Source organism: Bidens hawaiensis, unplaced genomic scaffold (genome assembly GCF_021521415.1).
Source record: "Bidens hawaiensis isolate Kalapana, Puna unplaced genomic scaffold, B.hawaiensis_p1.1 tig00024469_1, whole genome shotgun sequence".
NCBI classification, from domain to species: Eukaryota; Viridiplantae; Streptophyta; class Magnoliopsida; order Asterales; family Asteraceae; genus Bidens; species Bidens hawaiensis.
In genome coordinates, this window is record NW_027493868.1 from 209,403 (window position 1) to 229,236 (window position 19,834).

The 19,834-nt window shown below is 33.6% G+C and overlaps 1 protein-coding gene across 1 annotated transcript; it reads left to right on the forward strand.

The window, feature by feature from the left end:
* The first annotated feature begins 16,350 nt into the window (after nt 1–16,350).
* On the forward strand, nt 16,351–18,344 carry LOC143569411 (F-box/kelch-repeat protein At1g57790-like). The gene is made up of 3 exons (XM_077055335.1): nt 16,351–16,459; nt 16,821–17,151; nt 17,225–18,344. The coding sequence occupies exons 1-3, from the start codon at nt 16,351–16,353 to the stop codon at nt 18,342–18,344; spliced, it is 1,560 nt and encodes a 519-aa protein (XP_076911450.1).
* Nucleotides 18,345–19,834: the final 1,490 nt, after the last annotated feature.

Consider the following 19,834-nt stretch of genomic DNA (forward strand, 5'->3'; position numbering starts at 1 on the left):
GAGTTATCTTATAACATTCAATATTTTGGAAAGTTGACTTTGGATTTGACCAATTATCAAGACCCGAACCGACAACCCGAACACTCGATAAAAAAAACCCGTTTTAGTATCTTTATTCCAAAGGGATTTGCATTCTTGCATTTTATCCACCTTATTACTTAACATAGGTTGAGTAAATATTAAGGTTAGATATTTTAACCCTGTTTCGAGCAAACTTACATTTTTAAAGGGTTATTATTATAAATTCTTAAATAGTTACATTTTAAAACCTTGAACTTTAATTATTTACATTTCACAACATTTATTTTGTTTAAAGACCTTCAAGACAACCTTTCTAAATTCAAGACTTCTTTTCTTTTTAGGCATTGTGCGTTAAACTCGTCGTTCCGACAAATCTCCAAATTATCATCTTTCAAGTTTACTACTTGAAGGTGAGTACTTCATACCCCATTTTCCATCTTTTATTTTGGGGGTGACATTTCATACTTATTCAACAAAATGCTTTATATTTGAATCTTAAACCACAAACGTAGTTGTATACTTTACCTAAATAATTGCTCGATTTAGTGTTCTATGCTTATATGCCTATGTGTTTATCGCTTTTGGTTGGTGGAACTATAAAATCCTAGACTATTTGGCATCCCCTTATAGCAAGGTGTCGTTAACGTAATGCAATTAACGATAACTATAAAATCCTAGACTATTTTGTGACATTCGTCAATTTCGGGTCTTGTTTGTATTCGTTTTTGTATTTGTTTATTATGTAAACCGACCCAATTTGTAAATCAACCCGATTTGTAAACCGAAGCTTATGTTATAATCAAAATGATGGATTTATGTTACAATATTGTTTCACACTTGTTGGGTCTTGAAAACATCCTATTTTTATTTTTATTTTTATTTATTTATTATTTAATTACTTTTTTGTTGTTTTGTGTTTTTGTCTTGATACATTTTGCATGAAAACTCTTGTGTCTCACACCCATATTTGACCACCAACATTACCCTATATGTACATCACATTTCCTCTTCATTTTCCCTTGCTACAACTCCAAAAAAAAAAAAACTCTCTCAAACATCAAAGATTCATGGTTATCTTCTTAAGTGTTTTTGAAGGATTTTGGTATTTCATCTTAATTAGTTTATGTAGACTTATTAATACTTGTTTATGGTTGTGCAACATATATATAATACACACCCCTTGTTTACCTTTGGTAGTTACTTCTCCGATTCCGGTCGGTGAGGTTTCGGACTCCATAAGGCAAGGCTTCATGGAGGACTTCGTGTCCTTGATATATATACATCTATATAACTTGTTCATACATATTAATCTTGCTTATTTTAGTTTGTTGGTCATGTTTACAAGTTCCATGGTTATGGGTTTTTAAAAGTCTATGCTTCGGTTTAACCGTAAATAGCTCTAAACCGTAAACCGAACTTTGTTACTAGTTTTGTTTATTTAAACATACTTAGTGTTAGATCTAAGTTTCTAAAATCATTTTTACAAATTCTATTGTTATGGGTTTGTAGAATCTTACCTCGGTCTTAACCCGAAACACGATCCGAACCGAAAACCAAACTTTTGTTTAAAGACTTTATTGTTAAAATTTGGTATTTTTTTATTTGTACATTATTATACAAGTTCTTTAGTGTTTGGACATGTGGAAACCATCTATGAACTTGTTGTGAGATGGAAACCGAACCAAACCGATTCTTGCTCGCTTAAGACACACAAGTGTGTTTTTTTTAGCCATCAAGACTTGTATAGTTCTTTAAAAATAGTTACAAATTGATTTTTAAATATTTTCTTAAGTACTTGGAAATGTTGGATCCAACTTGATCTCATAAAAAAGTTTGGACCGACAAAACCGAACACTCGTTTAACGTGCGTTGTTAGTTCTAAAACAATGGAACTACATACTTGCTTAAGTCTTATTAAATTTTATTGAGTTATCTCATAACATTCAATATTTTGGAAAGTTGACTTTGGGTTTGACCAATTATCAAGACCCGAACCGACAACCCGAACACTCGATAAAAAAAACCCGTTTTAGTATCTTTATTCCAAAGGAATTTGCATTCTTGCATTTTACCCACCTTATTACTTAACATAGGTTGAGTAAATATTAAGGTTAGATATTTTAACCCGGTTTTGAGCAAACTTACATTTTTAAAGGGTTATTATTATAAATTCTTAAATAGTCACATTTTAAACCTTGAACTTTAATTATTTACATTTCTCAACATTTATTTTGTTTAAAGACCTTCAAGACAACCTTTCTAAATTCAAGACTTCTTTTCTTTTTAGGCATTGTGCGTTAAACTCGTCGTTCCGACAAATCTCCAAATTATCATCTTTCAAGTTTACTACTTGAAGGTGAGTACTTCATACCCCATTTTCCATCTTTTATTTTGGGGGTGACATTTCATACTTATTCAACAAAATGCTTTATATTTGAATCTTAAGCAACAAACGTAGTTGTATACTTTACCTAAATAATTGCTCGATTTGGTGTTCTATGCTTATATGCCTATGTGTTTATCGCTTTTGGTTAGTGGAACTATAAAATCCTAGACTATTTGGCATCCCCTTATAGCAAGGTGTCGTTAACGTAATGCAATTAACGATAACTATAAAATCCTAGACTGTTTGGCATCTCCTTATAGCTAGGTGTCGCTAATGTGTTTAGCGATATCTATTTATCAAAATTACCACTTTTATTTATCGTTTCGTATGCAAGTGTTGTGGCTATCTTTATTATATACTAATATGATTAAACTTATGAATTGCTCACCGACCTTTGTGTTGACAAACTTTATTTTATGAAATGTTGCAGGTTTGCATCTTGGTTGATTTATGATTGTGAAGAAAACGACATCAAAGACCTTAGGATATTAGTAAAAATGAACAATATCAATTTGCCATATTTTGTGATATCTTGTTTATGATTATTTTATGGATAATTGTTATGTGACATTTTCGATGTTGTGAAATGAAATGAGTTTATTAAATACTGTCACTTTAATTAGTGTCATGTGCTTATGGACAATCGTTACACCTCGGCATGTTCCGCCGCCTTTGGTCGGGGTGTGACACGTGTAATAGTGGAAACCGGAAAGCACACCACCTTTTATTTTGTTTATCAAATACTAAAGTTGGCGTTGGTTTTATCGATTGCAACAGCAACCGTTGAAATATGTTTTTCTAAAATGAAACTTATCAATACGGGTTTACGTAAGCGAATGGGTGATGAGTATTTAAACAATGCTTTAATTTGTGCAGTCGAAAAAGAAAGGTTCGATAAAGTAAAAGAACATGGTGCATTGGTTCAATTTCAAGCTTTCAAAAACTGAATAGGAGAAATTTGCACCCCCTGTATTATGTTTCTATTTTTGTTTCGTTTACATAGTATGAAATACCGTAAAAAAAGAAAATTTTAAACGTTACCCCTGAGATTTTTGTCTAAATCCGTCACTGCATTTATGGATTTCATTAAGTATGTTGTGTCCGAAGTTGCTACAAAGGTTCAATTCCCCTTCCATACTTACCATGGGAAATTTTTAATATTATTTTCATTGTAGTGCAAACTTAAATAAGAACTTTAGGATTTTGTTTTTTGTTTGTTTATTTTTTTAGTTTATGTACCAGAACGAATGTGACATAAATTGACAGAATTTGCGTACGCTCACTGTATCAACGTCCGGATTTTACAAATGCTCGAGTTTTACCATTTTACACCACCACACTTTTCCACCTCAATTTTAACATTTATTTTGTTTTAGTTGCGGTACCATCAATCAAGTAACCGAAACCGACCAAACTCGCGTCGGCTAATCACCCTGCAACCGACAACGCTTGGGTAAAACACTGGTTTATATGTATTTTAGTTTTTAGTAAATGACGAAAGTACCCTCCCATTCTGTTAAGTTTTTAACGGATGATTAGACCAAATACTCAACTTTGTTAGGAAATTGAAAGTTGAATACCTACAAGTGACTTTTAAATGTTAATACCCAATGTTTTACTTTCATGAAACGTTTAAAAATAAAGAGATAATAATAAAAAAACAAATTCATATTATGGCAGGTGTCCTTTTATATTCCTTCTTCCCGCCTAACCTATCATCATCATCTTGTAGTTGTAATTACTATTACAAACCCAGTTCCTTTTCATATCAGTCGCAACCACCACAGAAATCGTCCGCCATCAATTAGGGTTTCAGAGTTGTTTACCGTTCCACTGTTCATCGATTAGGGTTTTCAATCGCACAGCATTCTTCGTCTGGATCTTGATTCTCATCGAGGTATCTTTGATTTATACTACTCCTTTGTAAACAAATTTTCATCAATTAGGGTTTTCAATCGCGAATCAAGAAACAAACCAGTTTGTTTGTCGATTCTTTGTTGTTGATTATTATTCACTTCACAATTCTTGTTCGAAAGCTGATTGACATGTGTTATTGTAAGTCATTCTTGTTTGACATTGTTCACCGGTCATGTGCTAATAATTAATAATTGTTTAGGATTCAATCAAAGATATTCATTCCAAAAATGTAAATCTGACTGGAGTTAGTTTTGACTTTGACTGTATTTGACTACTGGTGGATGTGGAATGAACTGTTGTTTATTGTTTAAGATTTATCAATCACAGATTCTAATTCCAAAAATGAAAATGATTGCTTTGACTGTTGGTGTGGAATGAACTGTTTGTTTATTGTTTAGGTTTTAATCACAGCACAGATCATCCTAATATTAGTGAACTACTGTTACATTTACATAGAATTTTCTATTCAATAGTTTCCTATAATGTTGTTATTTGACAGGATTGTGATTGGTGTTTATTTGCACATAGTATTGTTAATGAAAAAAAAAATCAATCTGTTGCCTTTTCATACCTAATTCCAAAAATGAATTTGACTGGAATACTTTATTTATTTCGACAGATGGAAGAGGGACTATTAGAAACCTATGAGTCCATTCTCCTTAAAAACCAACAATCTCTTAGGGACCTCAATATCTACAAGAAGCAGCTCTGCGGGAGACTCATTTGGGGAAGTTTCTACGGATATGTTATCCTTTCAAGTCATCTAAACAAAGATAGATGGCATCTGTGGAACCCGAACACCTTTCAGATGACTTCTCTTCCTCAGCAGCATCATAAAGGAGAGTACAGTGACTGTTGCTTGTCGGGTCCGCCTCATCAACCAGGCGCGGTTATTATGCTGTTTAGGCACGATTTCCCGGCCTTGGTTTATTGTAGGCTGGATAGGCTAGTGACCTGGGTCGAGGTGAAGTATGCTGCACAGATTAGGCGCCTACCCGGCTGCTATGAAACAAATTCCATCCTAGAACGCCCCGCTTCCTGCAGCGGTAACAAAGTATTCGCCTTGTGTGTTGATTCTGTTGTGGACGTTAATATTCGAGTTCGAGACGACAAGTTAGAGATAAATATTCTACCTTTTGAGAAACTACCTCACCTACTCGGTTGTGATAGTCCAAGTTCAACATGGTACACCTTTCTAAAAGGATCCGGTATGGATCTGTATTTTATTGGTGTGCGTTTTGTTAATCAAAGCCGTAGTATTAAAAATATAAGTTTGCACAAGCTGGATACAAACTGGGGAGCTGGGGGGTGGGAGGAATTGAAAGATATCAATGATTCTATGTTTTCTGTTGAATTTGCTCCTGACCATCTCAAGTCTGATGCGAACCGGGAGGATAGGGTAGATCTAGACTTAATTCTCAAAGAATATACCTCAGATCCACTTCTTTTTACCGTGTCCCTCTACAAGGCCCCGGTTCCCAAACTTGAGGGTTCTGTGCATGTTATGCTTCAACAGCTGTACCAGTTGTTATATTCTTACAAGCTTGGTGGTAAATCCATTATGATAAGCGATGTGATGTTTTAAGAGAATGGCAACAGTTGATGGATGTATTGTTTGAATGCAACTCAAGCACTGAGAAAATTGCTGGTATATTTAAGATACACTTTCTTCATTTTAGCTGCAAAATTTTTTACTTATCATAATGCTTTGTGTATCGTGAAGGGAGACAGAGTGCTTTAACGTCATCATCATCCCGGAGGGTGGTTTTGCTATAGACTGCTTGCTGGTACTTATTTCTTTTTTATTTTAGCTGCATTTTTTGTTTACTTATTATAATGCTTTGTGTAGGTTATCAGGAGGGAGAGGATGCTGCTTAATTTTTGCTGATGTGGAGAGATTGACCCCTAGTCTATTCTGTTTTGACTTTAACAAGTCTTTTCTGTTTGACCTACATTTCATATAAAACTGCTGTATTCACTCTACTCTACTGTTTTGACCTACTACATTTTGGATTGTTGTGTTTTGACTTGGTTAAAACCAGTGTACTATATTTGACTGTAACTTTGAAGAATCATCTATGTGTTTTGACTTGGTTAAAGCTTGTACATGATGTAACAATTTAGATGGGTGGATAGGTTATCTTGAATTTTATGATCACTTGAATGTGGTGAGTTTGTTTACTATCCATTGAATAATAGTGGAGGAACAATAATCCAGAAGACTTCTGGAGATTATGCTAGGGCACCAGTTAACTTTTGATCATGTAGCACTGCAGCAGACGCATCATCAACACAGGCAAGTTGATCATCGTTACCTTTCGGTTTATGTCTCTGTAAAATGTATCAGATTTTATGATTATTGCTCAAATTCGTGTTTCAGATTGATATATTCCAGCTTATGGGTGCTCCTCTTGTTGAAAATTGTCTTGCTGGATTTTGCAGCTCATTGTTCACGTATGGGCGGGCAGGTATAAATGAATGCAATTTTATCGCCATTATTTTATATGGTTTTTGACTTTTTTTGTTAGTTTAATACTTTTTAATTTGATTTTTCTAGATTCGGAGTGGTAAGACCTACAGGATATTGGGACTGGCCAATACATTGTTAGAAGAGTTCTCAAACAGAAATATTATTGAACAAGGATTGACATCTCGTGTTTTTGCAACATTATTTTTTCGCATAAACGGGGTATTTTTTTTAGTTTTTTATATCATCTGTCTCATAGTTTCAGTTTGTGAATTTGTCTCATGAATTACTTGGGGTTTGCTTATTTCTTGTAGGAACAAAATCTCCATGCTGGCTGGCTGATAAACAGCTTACATATGAGTGTCGATGTTCTTTTCTCGAGGTAACATCATGGGCTTTTATCATCAATAACTGAACTTTAGGTTGTCACTTTTTTATTGATACCAAAACATATTACATACAGATCTGTAATGAACAAATCACTGAATCTATCTCAAAGAAATCTTCATTTAAAAGAGGATAGCAAAACCGTGGTTTATGTTGAAAGTTTGACCGAGGAGACTGCTTGCAGTATGAAAAATGTGACTCAAAATGGTTTCTTTTGTATGACTATCTCTTGCATTTGACTAATAGTTAAAACAGATGTATTAAACTATGGGATTATATTATTTGATAGGTTTTTAACAAATATGCAGGGTTCATCAAATCTGAGGACCGGATCTACAAGTTTAAACTCCGAGAGTTCTTGCTCGCTCAACATGTTTACATGTGTTGTGGAGTCGAGTTGCAAGGATATATATTATAACAGAAGCTAATAAATATTATGGTTACTAAAGGAATGCCACAATTTTGAATTCACAATTCTATGAAGTGTCGATGGTCTGAGATGCTTTAAAAAAGGAGTCAAATGAATCTTGTTGACCTTGCGGGGTCAGAACGACAAGAGTCAACTGGTGCAGCCAGAGAGCGTTTGAAAGAAGCTGGTAATATTAACCGTTCACTTTGGGTAAGCCATTTCATTTTCTTACATATTTATTATTTGATCGCATTCATAAAATGTTACTCTTGTTGTTATTGGATTTGCAGAAACTTGATTAACATTTTATTTGAAGTCTCGCAAATCGGAAAGCCAAGGCATATTCCCTACAGAGACTCCAAATTGACATTTTGTTGTAGGAATACCTTGGTGGAAATGCCAAGCTGACAATGATTTGTGCCATTTCTCCCTCTCAAAGGTATTTGCCTTTTTTTGTAACGGGTCAAAATGGTTAAAACACAGCAACTAAAAAGAAAATAAACGGTCCGGCGAGTAAAAAGTTGGCTAAAGCGTATCTTTGTTAGATCACAGCTCCAAAATCATTTTATTCAAATACATGGATTATTATTGGACTACTATAATTTTCATAATCACATATGGCATGCTAATTGTTTATAAACAGTTTAGGCAAAAAGGTTCTTGAGTCAAAGTCAAACCGGCCCCGCCGACTCATTTCAAAAATGGCCCATTAATAAACAAAAACTCACCTATTTCAATCAGTCATACATCATAAAAAGAATTTAACAAATATACAAGCTAAAACATCTTGTTGGCGCCCTGGCAAGTTTCTTCATGGTTAACATTTTGTTTAGCCACCGAGCACCTCCTGTAACAATTTATGGAAACTTGAAGTTTTGTAAGTAGAATTTTGCATAGGAAACTTTTAAGAGTGCAGTTAGAGTTATTTTGTTGGAAACACCATCATCTTTTACCAGTCCATTTGACTCCCAAATGTCAAACCGTACATTTTAAAAAAAAATATATATTCTTGCATGTGCACTTTTAGCAACAGTTGTGTTTACAAAATACCTAGTATTAAATAAAAACAATCAACAATCAATTGTAAACGCAACTGTAAACGATCGCCAAAAGCCTATTTCCGAACAATACAATATTATTTTTGCCATCTGAATCTTTTGACTAATAAACACCAGATTCTATAATCCAAATGTCATAGTACATGGTATTCATCCAAAACAAAGTCACTCATAACATAAAACTAAGAATATGAGCTAAACTTATTTCTTGAGCTACACCCCAATATGTGTGTTTTACAAATGCATAAAGGAGTTGGTTTTGGTATTGAGACGGGTAAAAATTTGATCCACTTATGCATATTGCACTTGTGAAGAAACACTAAATTGACCCCGGGGCAGATTACGGATAATCTGGGGGTTAAATAGATGTTTCTCACGAGGATGAGGTCCAACAAAGAGAATTGTTCTTCAGGTGACCTGCAAAACAGATACCGTAAGCTCGTCACTGAGAAGGGGGGGGGGGGGGTTCCTCCTTGTGACCACCCTCCGGTGTGAGAATCAGACTAGATTGCTCTGAATATAAGTGTATATTAAGAGATTGCTAGAGAAGATAAGATAATGAGGTATCAGATCATGTCCTTACCATCCCAAGGTGTTAGAGTATTTATAGCCAAAGGTAGGTTTCCAAGAAGGTACAGCCGGCTGAATAGTATTCCTGTTCTACCAACAGTGGGTTACGCACAAGCCATGCTGGTTGGTGGATATGCTGCGGCTGATAGTGACAAGGCCGGCTGTATACTGTTTCTTTACTGCCGGCTATGCACTGTTCCACCAACTGTAGGCTACGCACGTCCCACAGTGAGGGTTGGTGAGTAGGCAGCGGCAAATAGTGACAGTACTAGAGAGTGCTCCTCGTACTGTTGTCGGTGAGTTGTCACCCTGTGATTGGTTCAAGGGCTGTTTTGGTCAGATCTTGTCTATTTTGCCCATACCTTGGCAGGTATAGTACAAAAAATCTTCCAGAAGCATACAGACTGGCTCATTTGGGCGGGAGTATTCCCGCCTTGCTCATTCTTTCAGGTGACTACTGAAGTATCAAGAGTTAGTGCCTTGTGCGTGTAGGCTTGCTATTAGTGCGGGTAGCCTTCCCTGATGGCTTGTATCCGCAGCTGCGGGAACAGGCGGGGTACTTCACCATTGGGAGGCTTTCCCTGCGGGAACAGCTGGCGTACTGCGCGTAAGGTTTTCATCTCTGGGCATGGTGGGTCCTGCGGAAGCAGTTGGTCCTTGCGCAGACGTCCCTCTTCAAGGTGAGTCTTGCGGGTCCAACCGGGCTCTGCTGGGACCTACCTCTTCAACTTGTTTTTGGCAAATTCTTGAAGCAAGAACCTTCTTTCCTGGTCTTGAAAGAAACGTGACTACAAAATAATTTAGAACATCAATAACCTCATAATTATAAAGATTTTCTCAAAGATAAAAACGGTAGAACCGAATTATAACACAATATAGCATATCTGTGTATAAAAAAGTATATTTTGAAGTATGGTTACACCAACTTTGATGCATGCATAAACTTTTTAAATCTTTTTCAGACTGAGATCGAGCTTAAAACAAAAACTCATGAGCCGAGCTCGAGCTCTTGAAAATAACTCTATATGAGCAAAACTCGAGCCTAGTTAAGCTCAAGCCCTAAGTCCTTAAGTTTTTACAAATTTAAGGTCTCTTACATAAATTAGCCTCTTGAGTACACCTAGCCTTAAATTGCTTCCAAGTTCTAACTTTCCAATCATCTCCGGTTTTCATGGAATCCAGTGTGCACCAAGTATCCGATCAAATTGAGCCCATATCCTATGGTTAATAACTTAGTACCAATCATCTAGTACTCAACAAACCAACTAATTTCTTTAGATTTTTATAATCCAACAAAAATCACATTACATAAAAGCAACATGACCATCTGAGATGAAGTAAACTAATGAACTTGGCTAATCACTTTATATTCCTATAGATATTTACAAAGTAGCTGTTTACAATGAATCTTACAATTAAACACAATCGAGCGTAAGAAAAGGTTGTTTACTTCTATGTGAACGGATCCTGATAAAACTGAATGAATTGCAAACAAGTATATTATTAATTTTAAAAATCTAAAACGCCTACAACTAAAGGAAAAATGATATATACTTTGAAAATATGAAAAACAAATCTAGTAGTTCACGTAAGATAAGAAACTAATGTAACTTTGACTGTACATGCACTTTTCATCGTTTGTCGTACTCAGTAAATCTCACCATATTTGAATTAATGTAAATTAAATCCTGTATCTAGACTAGCAAACAACATAACAAAATGTTGGCAAGCTTGTTTGACAACTCAATTAGAAAAACCATGTGTTAACTTTCAATATGATAACATTTTTGAATAATTTACATGAACTACAATTTCTTAATCTTGACAACAATATACTATTGATTTATTTTTACTTAATAGCTTAGTTCAGACATGTGCTAAACGTACATAGGGGTGAAAACAAACCGAGCTCGAGCTCAAATCGATTTAAAAGAAAAAAAATCAAAACAAGCTAAGCTTTTTCAAGCTTGAGCCGAGCCCGAACTCGAGGCTTGTATGGGAAGCTCGTTTAAGCTTGTCGAGCCTTAATGAGTCTATGTAAAAAAACTAGGATTGTAAAAGGTTAGGCTAAACGTGCCCCCCATTGTGTACTTGTCATACCCCCTCCCATAGACTTTTATTTGGCATATTACTGCCCTCTAATATTTTTTGTAAAGCTTATTATATTGATAATATATATTTATTATCATTATAAAATATATTTAAAGAATTAATGATATAATCTCTTTATAAAAATGACAAAACGATTTGTATATTTTTATCATATTATATGTCTTCCGCCTGACAAAAGAATCCTTTGAATCTATTTTATAAGGTTCGGGCGTATAAGATTATTGTCAAATTAGAAAAGAGCCAACTTGTTGATCAAGTCGATGTTGTTTAATCTCTTTTATTGATTAAAAAATAATACGATTTTTTTTAAAAAAATGTAAGCTATCACTAAAAACTATTAAAAAAACATACTCTAAAAATATTAAAACGATTATCAATCAATTTTTTTTCTTTTTAGATAAAAAATGTTTTTTACATAACTAAATTTTTTTTCATTAAAAAAGGTTTTATAATATGAAGAAAAAAAAAGAGGAAAGGAAAAACTCTTCAAAGAATATTTTTTTTTAAATAATCTTTATCTTACAATACTAATAAAAGAAAATGTTAAAGCTTAGGTGTCAAGCCCACATTTCATCTAATTTCTAATCTCTCATCTCATTCATTCTAGCTATTCATGGGTCATGGGTCAAAACCATTTTATCAAATGGGTTATAACATAATGTGGATTATATTCATTATTGAATCAAGTGTCATTTTCATATCTAAGGTTTGACCAACTACACAACTTTAATATTTTTTTTTAAATTTCTTGCAAATTAACACCTGGTGTTTCCAAAATCATGTTATTTTAATATTTTTCGTTAACCCTGTTTGTTTTTTTCATTAAGTCTACATTAAATTAATTCACAAGTATTTTGAGAATCACAACTGAAATAACAGACCTTATTTATCTTTGTTATTTGATAAAACCCGTGTAATACACGGGTTCAAAAGCTAGTAATGATAATAAAAGATAATAAAATGGTAACGGAAAAACAAAAAGGATTAAATCATATTAATGCAAAACTTAAAGGATGGGGTACGTTTAATAAAAATGAAGGGGAGAGGGGTATGTTTAACAACACCCATTGTAAATTTAAAAATTAAAATATTGGTGCTATTTTCTATATATTGCCATCACTTTATTTGTCACCCCATCAAAATAGAAATCATGTTCGTTGGATTACATCGAAACAGAAGGTAAATGGACAACAAGCTGCGCCGCTACCCCTCTCCCATCAAAATAGAAATCATGTTCATTGCCATTATATCATAATAACATAATACTTTGCCTAAATTACCTACAAACGACACCAATCAATGTTAAACGACTTAATTAACATAATACAATGATTTTAGTAACTTACTTGGCTAACCCATTAAGAACTACATTATCCCTATCGCTATTGACAATGAATTATTGGCTTACAAGAAACTTTTAGAACAAATTTGAAACTGAAAATTATCAATAAAAACCCTAATTAAGAACTAAAATCACACACAAAAGCAGACAATAGAAGAAATCGATTGAAGATAAGCATCCAACAGTGAAGAAAACCCCCACCTGGTCTCGCTTGTATAATTAGAAGAGGCTAGGGTTATGGGCTGAATTTGAAGATGATTTCAGGGGTAGCGAGACATATTCGTCGGTTTCAGTTCGTTCAGTTAAGATGGATTGTAACGGTTGAAGATTGTTAATAACAATGTTTTGAAATCCGGACCGGACCGGCTGGTCGGACCGGTTTGACCGGGACCCGCTATGCATACCGGTCTGGTTCACACTATATAACCTATTTTCTAACAACCCGGCCGGGTTTGGCGGGTTGCAGTTCAACCGGAACCAGTGAACCGGCAAGCTCTTGTTTTTCATTAAATAAAATGTAAATTTCGTCTTCAGGGATTCGAACTTGTGCATTTCCGAGATGAAAGTCTTTATGAACACATCAAGAGAACCAACGAACCATTTATGACGTCTTTCTAGATCAAAAATAAGTCCTACATATTTAATTTGAAGCGCATAAAGCATAAATGGACATTGAGGAGGTTATTATTAATATTTTTGGTTATACGTTTTTTATATATGCATATAATTTTTTTATAAATATACATATAAATATTTATATTATTTATGACGTCATCCGGGTCGATGTCCAGGCCGACCTCCCGGGTCGGTCCAACCTGTGACCCGGTAAGACGTCCGGGTCGATGTCCGGTCCGGGTCTGAAAACATTGGTTAATAGCAATGAATGAAGTCGTCGGAGTAAACTGAAGTCACCGGAAACCGAAGTACTGAAGTCGCCGGTGTGAAGTCCTCATAAATATACCGGCGTCTGATGGAGAGAGAGTGTTGGAAGGTAAAAGGGTATCTATCTATATTATAATCTACCTATATACCAATAAAAGAAAATAATTTTGAACACATGGCATTCTGGTGTTAATTCTCACTATTAAATTCCCGCCTAAATCACTTCTCTTCTATTGATGGAAAGAAGAAAAAAATATCTTGGTTATAAATATAGTGTTGATTATAAATTTAACATATCGTGTTAATTGGTCAATCTCCATTGATTGAATTATTAATGTTTTAAATTATGTTGTAAACATACTTAATATAAAAAAAATTAATATATATAATAATTACGTGTCATAAAGATATTTATTTAAAATTAAAATGTATATAAAAGAGTTTATGTTTAAAGAGTACACCAACATTTAATTTTTGAGACATCTTCGTATTGAAGAAAACTATAATAATTTTGTTTATTTTTTACAAATATTCAATGTTTAATAAGTATTAAAAATCATAGATATATTTAGTATAAGAGACATCATGAAAGCTGTTTAAAAAGGAAGATCTGGTGTCTTTTTTGATTTATGGTTTAGTTTTTAGGGTATGGAGTGAAAAATATTTTTGTGAAAAACTTTAACTACATCTTTTAGATACGAGGTCTCATTGTTTTAAATGTTGCTTTCAGTGGCATTGCTTCATTATTGTATACTGATGGTAGAACAACCCATTCTCGATTTAAAATTGAAATGCATTTGGTGATATAAAGCGACTATATTTGTAATACGTTTTTTACATAATATAAAGAGACTTAATTATCTTTTATTTTATTTGTTTTAAATTATTCATTGTAATTTATACCGTGTAATACACAGGTTTCTAAAACTATCTACCTATTCTAATAAAGTAAAATAAATGTGGACTGATGGTAGAACAACCCATTCTCGATTTAAAATTGAAATGCATTTGGTGATATAAAACGACTATATTTGTAATACGTTTTTTACATAATATAAAGAGACTTAATTATCTTTTATTTTATTTGTTTTAAATTATTCATTGTAATTTATACATTAACTTATACCGTGTAATACACGGGTTTCTAAAACTATTTACCTATTCTAATAAAGTAAAATAAATGTGGACACTTGTCATGTTTTGGTTAATTCTTACAATTTTTCCCTCCAAAACTAATATACTTAATACATGTAATAAATCAATAATTATTTACTTTCCTTTTACACTATATTTATATAATATCCATATATTTTTATAAATATAAATATTAACATATTATTTTACTATATATTTCAAAATACTTTGTGAATTTCAAAAATCAACAACAAATCATGTTTCTCAAATGAAATTTGTTTCGGGTTTTTTTTGGGAATTTAAATTTGATTTTATAGGTCAAAAGTTGGTAAATAGATTATTTGATACAAGTTAACTATATTTGGGTCAAAATTTGTTATAGATCAAAAATGAAAATTTTGAGTATTTTTAAACGTTTGAGAATCCAAAATAGATTTATCATCAAATTTATTATGGGTTCAAAGTGTTGACTTTAAAATGTCAAAAATATGAAAGTTGGAATTTTAAACATGATTCGGGTTTCAAATTTATTTTTAAGTGTATTTTTTGAAATAATCAAAGGGTTCAAGATTTGGCAAACTGACTATTTTTCTCTCAACTATTAAAAATTAAGAAAAGATTGCAAACACTTTCGACATGTCACCCGCATACCTATCAATGCTTAACTTTTATCAAATTTGAAATATTTATGTCAACATTAATTTTTCCTTCAATGGTGATCAGAACGTTGTATGGGAAGCACGTCATGCAAAACTATGCTTAAATAAAACAAAATAATCACAAAACTGAATGGGTTAACATGTTATTTTTTATGTTGTCATTATGACAAAGTCGAGAAGCCATCTGAAACTTATTAAAATCTTTTTCATGGTGTAGCTCAGAAAAATATAGTTTTTGAAGAACATCAATTGTTACAATTTAATGTTCTACTTTGCTTTGACGAGTGGTAAATTGATAAATATATCAATATAGATAACGCTCATTTTGTATTTAGGCTGAGTGGTTAGAACTACTATCGTTTGAGAAGCCTTATTTTTGGTTCATAACCAAAATTCTTTCAATTATACATATATGACACCGAGAATGAATTTTTCAATAGAAAGAAGCATTATCGGGTACGTTTTTGCACGTGTATTTTTTTATTAAGTTCGTTTAAAAAAATCATTTTGTGATATAAATAAAATCAATTTATGTACACATTGTATAGATACAAGCATAGATGTAATACATTTTTTTTCATATACGTTATGCAATTATTTGCTTTACTTCTGATTTTATAATTTGAATTATCCCGTGTGTGACACGGGCTCTAAAACTAATTATTATAATAATGTGATATAGATAATATTTGATTGGAATTTGTTATGAAATCGAGAATTGCGGGCCAAGTTTGATGGGCTTTGACATCCTTATAAATATTATTATTATGATTATTATCTTGGCAGTTGAAAATAATAATACTGAGTCACGAATTAGGTTTATTTGATCTATCTGCTATAAAATCAACCGCTGGGATTCGGAGGATCTCTTAGTCTTCTTCTCTGCCATTGCCATCGGGTTGCTTTTCTATTATTTATATATCTCGTTACTGTTTCATATCTGAATTGAAAACGATTACAAGTAATAATAATAATAATTATTATTTTAATGAACATCTTAGATTAGATGGAGATGGAGGCAAAGCAGATATCGTTTATTGCCGAGGAACTGGAATCTTATAATATCAACTTGAAGTTTTGTCTGCCATCTCCTCCTCCTGATATTTTGGTTAAAGGTAAATAATTAGTCCACCAAGGATAGATCGAATTTGTTTAGAAACAAACAGGTGCTTAATCCATAAAAGTCACATTCACTAAATTATTATTAATTAGCCATATATCTATTTTAAAGAGTATATGACCTATCTAGACACCACACCACACCACACCACCTGATGATGATTAACACATCAAACCCGTTCCCTACGGCAGGGGCGGAGGTTGATGGGTAGCCCGCGCTACTTCTCAACTTGTAAAAGCTTTTTTTCCCCTTAGTTTTTTCGCCAGTGCTACCCCTCAATTTTTCTTATAGATCCACCACTTAGCGTGCCGCTGCTTCTCCTTTTACTTCTCACACACTCTATTCCTTTTTGTTAGGATGTTCTAAAGAATTGTTCTACATTGAATTACATGCTCATAATGGAACGAGAATTGCTGAGGTGCATTTGTTGAAACCGGATATGACTCGTATTATGATATGTGAGGTTAAACTGGCCGACATGACTGGTATGATATTGGAGAAAATGGAGAATCTGAAAAATGCAATATTTTTCATGAAATTATCTAGTGATTACTCACACTCGGTGTTATTCTGCAAGTCCGCGAGTGCCTCACAGATTGAGGGCTGTGCTCATATTCTTGGTGGGATGGGCAGCTCCTTCCATGTCAAGGATAGAACCATGCCTATATCTCCAATGATTGACTGCAGGTATTGTTTGTGTTTATTTAAGTTGCATTTTTTTTTGCAGGCATATGTTTACTTATTGTGATATTTTGTATAGGTTAGAAGCCGACTATCTTATAGCTAAACATGACAAGGACATTGAGATAATCACAGCATCCACTAACAGTGATGAGACTGAATTTGATAGCACAAATGAGGTGCACCTGCTCAGTATTCCCTTTCATATTTTGGAAACGATTATGGAGAGTTGTTTTGGTGTTGAATACATGAACTTCCGTGCCACATGCAAGCGTTGTTATTTAGCGGCACCCTTAACGAGATGGCAAACTTATTCACCATGGCTGATGCTGTTAGACACATCCCGAGGCAAGATCACTTTTATAGATCCGATATGCGGTGACAAATATTTTATAGAAACACCTCAAGAACTCAATGGTAGTTGCGAGATATTATGTTCTAGGTTTGGTTGGTTGATGATTAATGTTAATGATTGCGAGCTGTTGTTATTTAACCCATTTACAAGTAATATCTGCAAGCTTCCAGCGGCACCTTATTACTTTGAAAGCCTTTGTTTTTCAGCACCACCTACTTCCACCGAATGTATGGTTGTTGGATGTGCATCACATTTTGTTTGTGTCCACTTTGTGTCTCAGGAAGCATCATCATGGCACACTTACCGTTTCGATATACCACCATATTGTTTTCGCTTTCCAGCATTTAGTGGCCGAGATATTTGGGCTTTGTGTAACAATGATAAAATTCTTACTCTTAGAGACATTGGTGAAGGTTATTCTTTGGATGTTGTTAAACACAAAGTCCCTAGAGTTCGCGGATCTCACACAGAGTACTATCTATCAAAATGTGGTGAACATCTTTTACTTATTATCGTGAATGATCTTGGAGAATCTGTTGAGGTGTTCAAACTAAATGAGTCAACAAAAGAGTGGGAGAAAATAGATGATTTAGGAAAGCATATGATATATATTTCTGAAGATTCATGCATCTGCCTTGAAGCCAAAGCGTCACAAATGGGAAACAAGATCTACTTTCCAAGGTTATTACGGAGCAAGGGCACCAAGATAGTGTTCTATTCTCTCGAAACACGCAAGTTTCACACATTTGATGACAAAAATGTCCAAGAAAGTTTCGGTTTTGATTTATCTGTAACTTATTGGTATAATTTGCCTTACACATGGATTGAACCAAATTGCTCCTAATTAAGAAACTGGTATGTGGCAGGTTAGTTATTTAATTTTTTGTTATGCATCTATTTGTACTAAATTATATTAGTAAATTACATATGAGTTTTTGTTCTTTTGAATTTTTATTCCTTGGTAATGCATCTTTTTGTAGTAAATTGTAATAACAGATTACACTGTCTCCTTTTAGTAAATTACGTGTTGCCCTGTGCTCGTTAAAAGATACCCCGAATCATATACTATATACTGGTGTCTTGTTCTTTCTATGTATCTGATTGTTTTCATTTTGTATTCAACATTTATGTCCACATCTGATTAAAATTAGGCCTCCTTTGCTTTGTGATCTTGTCCAACCCAGTTAGAATCTAACTCAAGCGATACATAAGGTGGAGACCGACTCGTGATATCCAAATTGGAAATTTAATGTCTATAAACTCAAACCGGCTTCCAGTTTTATATTTTAACATAAAGAGGAATGCTATTGAATATACATACAATTTATGTGCATAAGCCAATTTGGGCCATTTGGCAGTGTTCACCAATTTCACGCACAATAGGAGGCCAAATTTCAATCCCCTGTTCTAACATGTGTGGATAAAGGATATCTGACCTGAGCTGAACTTGTACCTTCAACCCAAACGTCCCAATCCCCTGTAGAGGTGGGCAACCGGGTTTTTTTTAGGAACCGGTTCCAGGTATGGTTGGGTCTTTGTCCAGGTTTTGACTGGTTTTGTTGGGTTTTGACCGGATCAGGCCTGGGTAGAGGTGGAACTGGAACCGGGTTTGTACCCACAGGTCTGGTAGAATGTATTTTGAGGTTGATGATTATGTAAGCAGTGAGTGTTACTGAATTGTGGTGATATGGAAATCAGAAAAGTATATAAAGATGGTAGGTTTGGTTGTTCAGTTGGATCAACTGTCACTTGGTTTATTGGTTTGAAATCCCTTCATCTTACTAGAAAGCAACATTTAGTTGGTCTACTACATATAATTTTTTAATTGATTCTAGCTTTCTGATTCCATTCCTGTTTACTTGCATCTGGTAGTTTATTTGTCCTGCACTGAATATGATCCAATTTTCTTACTGATTAGCCAAAGGGTTTTTTCAATCATGAGAACCAATCATATGGTTTCAGTTGATGGTTTGGGTGAGGTAAATTGAATTTTGAATTAATAAAATATATTCCAAAGATTATGTTTACAGTCATTTTGCTTTAGTTGTAGTATTTTTATGTCATCATATCTTGATTAATTAAATGCTTTATTTATAATATAAGCGGGCATTTACATATTTTCTAGTGTTGTTAAGCTCCTCAATTACGTCTTTACTCCCAAGTAAAAAAAAATCAATTACATATTTCACATTCATAAGATTCTTAATTATGTATTTCTCAAAACTAAAAAATCAATTGCATATTCCCTTCCTAAAATATATATATTACATATTTATCCATTTTATTAAAATTAAGTTACTGAATGACCATTTTACCTTTATTTTTTCATAGAAG

Coding starts and splice junctions, on each gene's coding strand:
- LOC143569411 (XM_077055335.1), top strand. CDS start 16,351: ATGGAGATGGAGGCAAAGCAGATATCGTTTATTGCCGAGGAACTGGAA. Junction 16,460..16,820: donor TCCTGATATTTTGGTTAAAG/GTAAATAATTAG, acceptor CCTTTTTGTTAG/GATGTTCTAAAGAATTGTTC. Junction 17,152..17,224: donor TCTCCAATGATTGACTGCAG/GTATTGTTTGTG, acceptor TATTTTGTATAG/GTTAGAAGCCGACTATCTTA.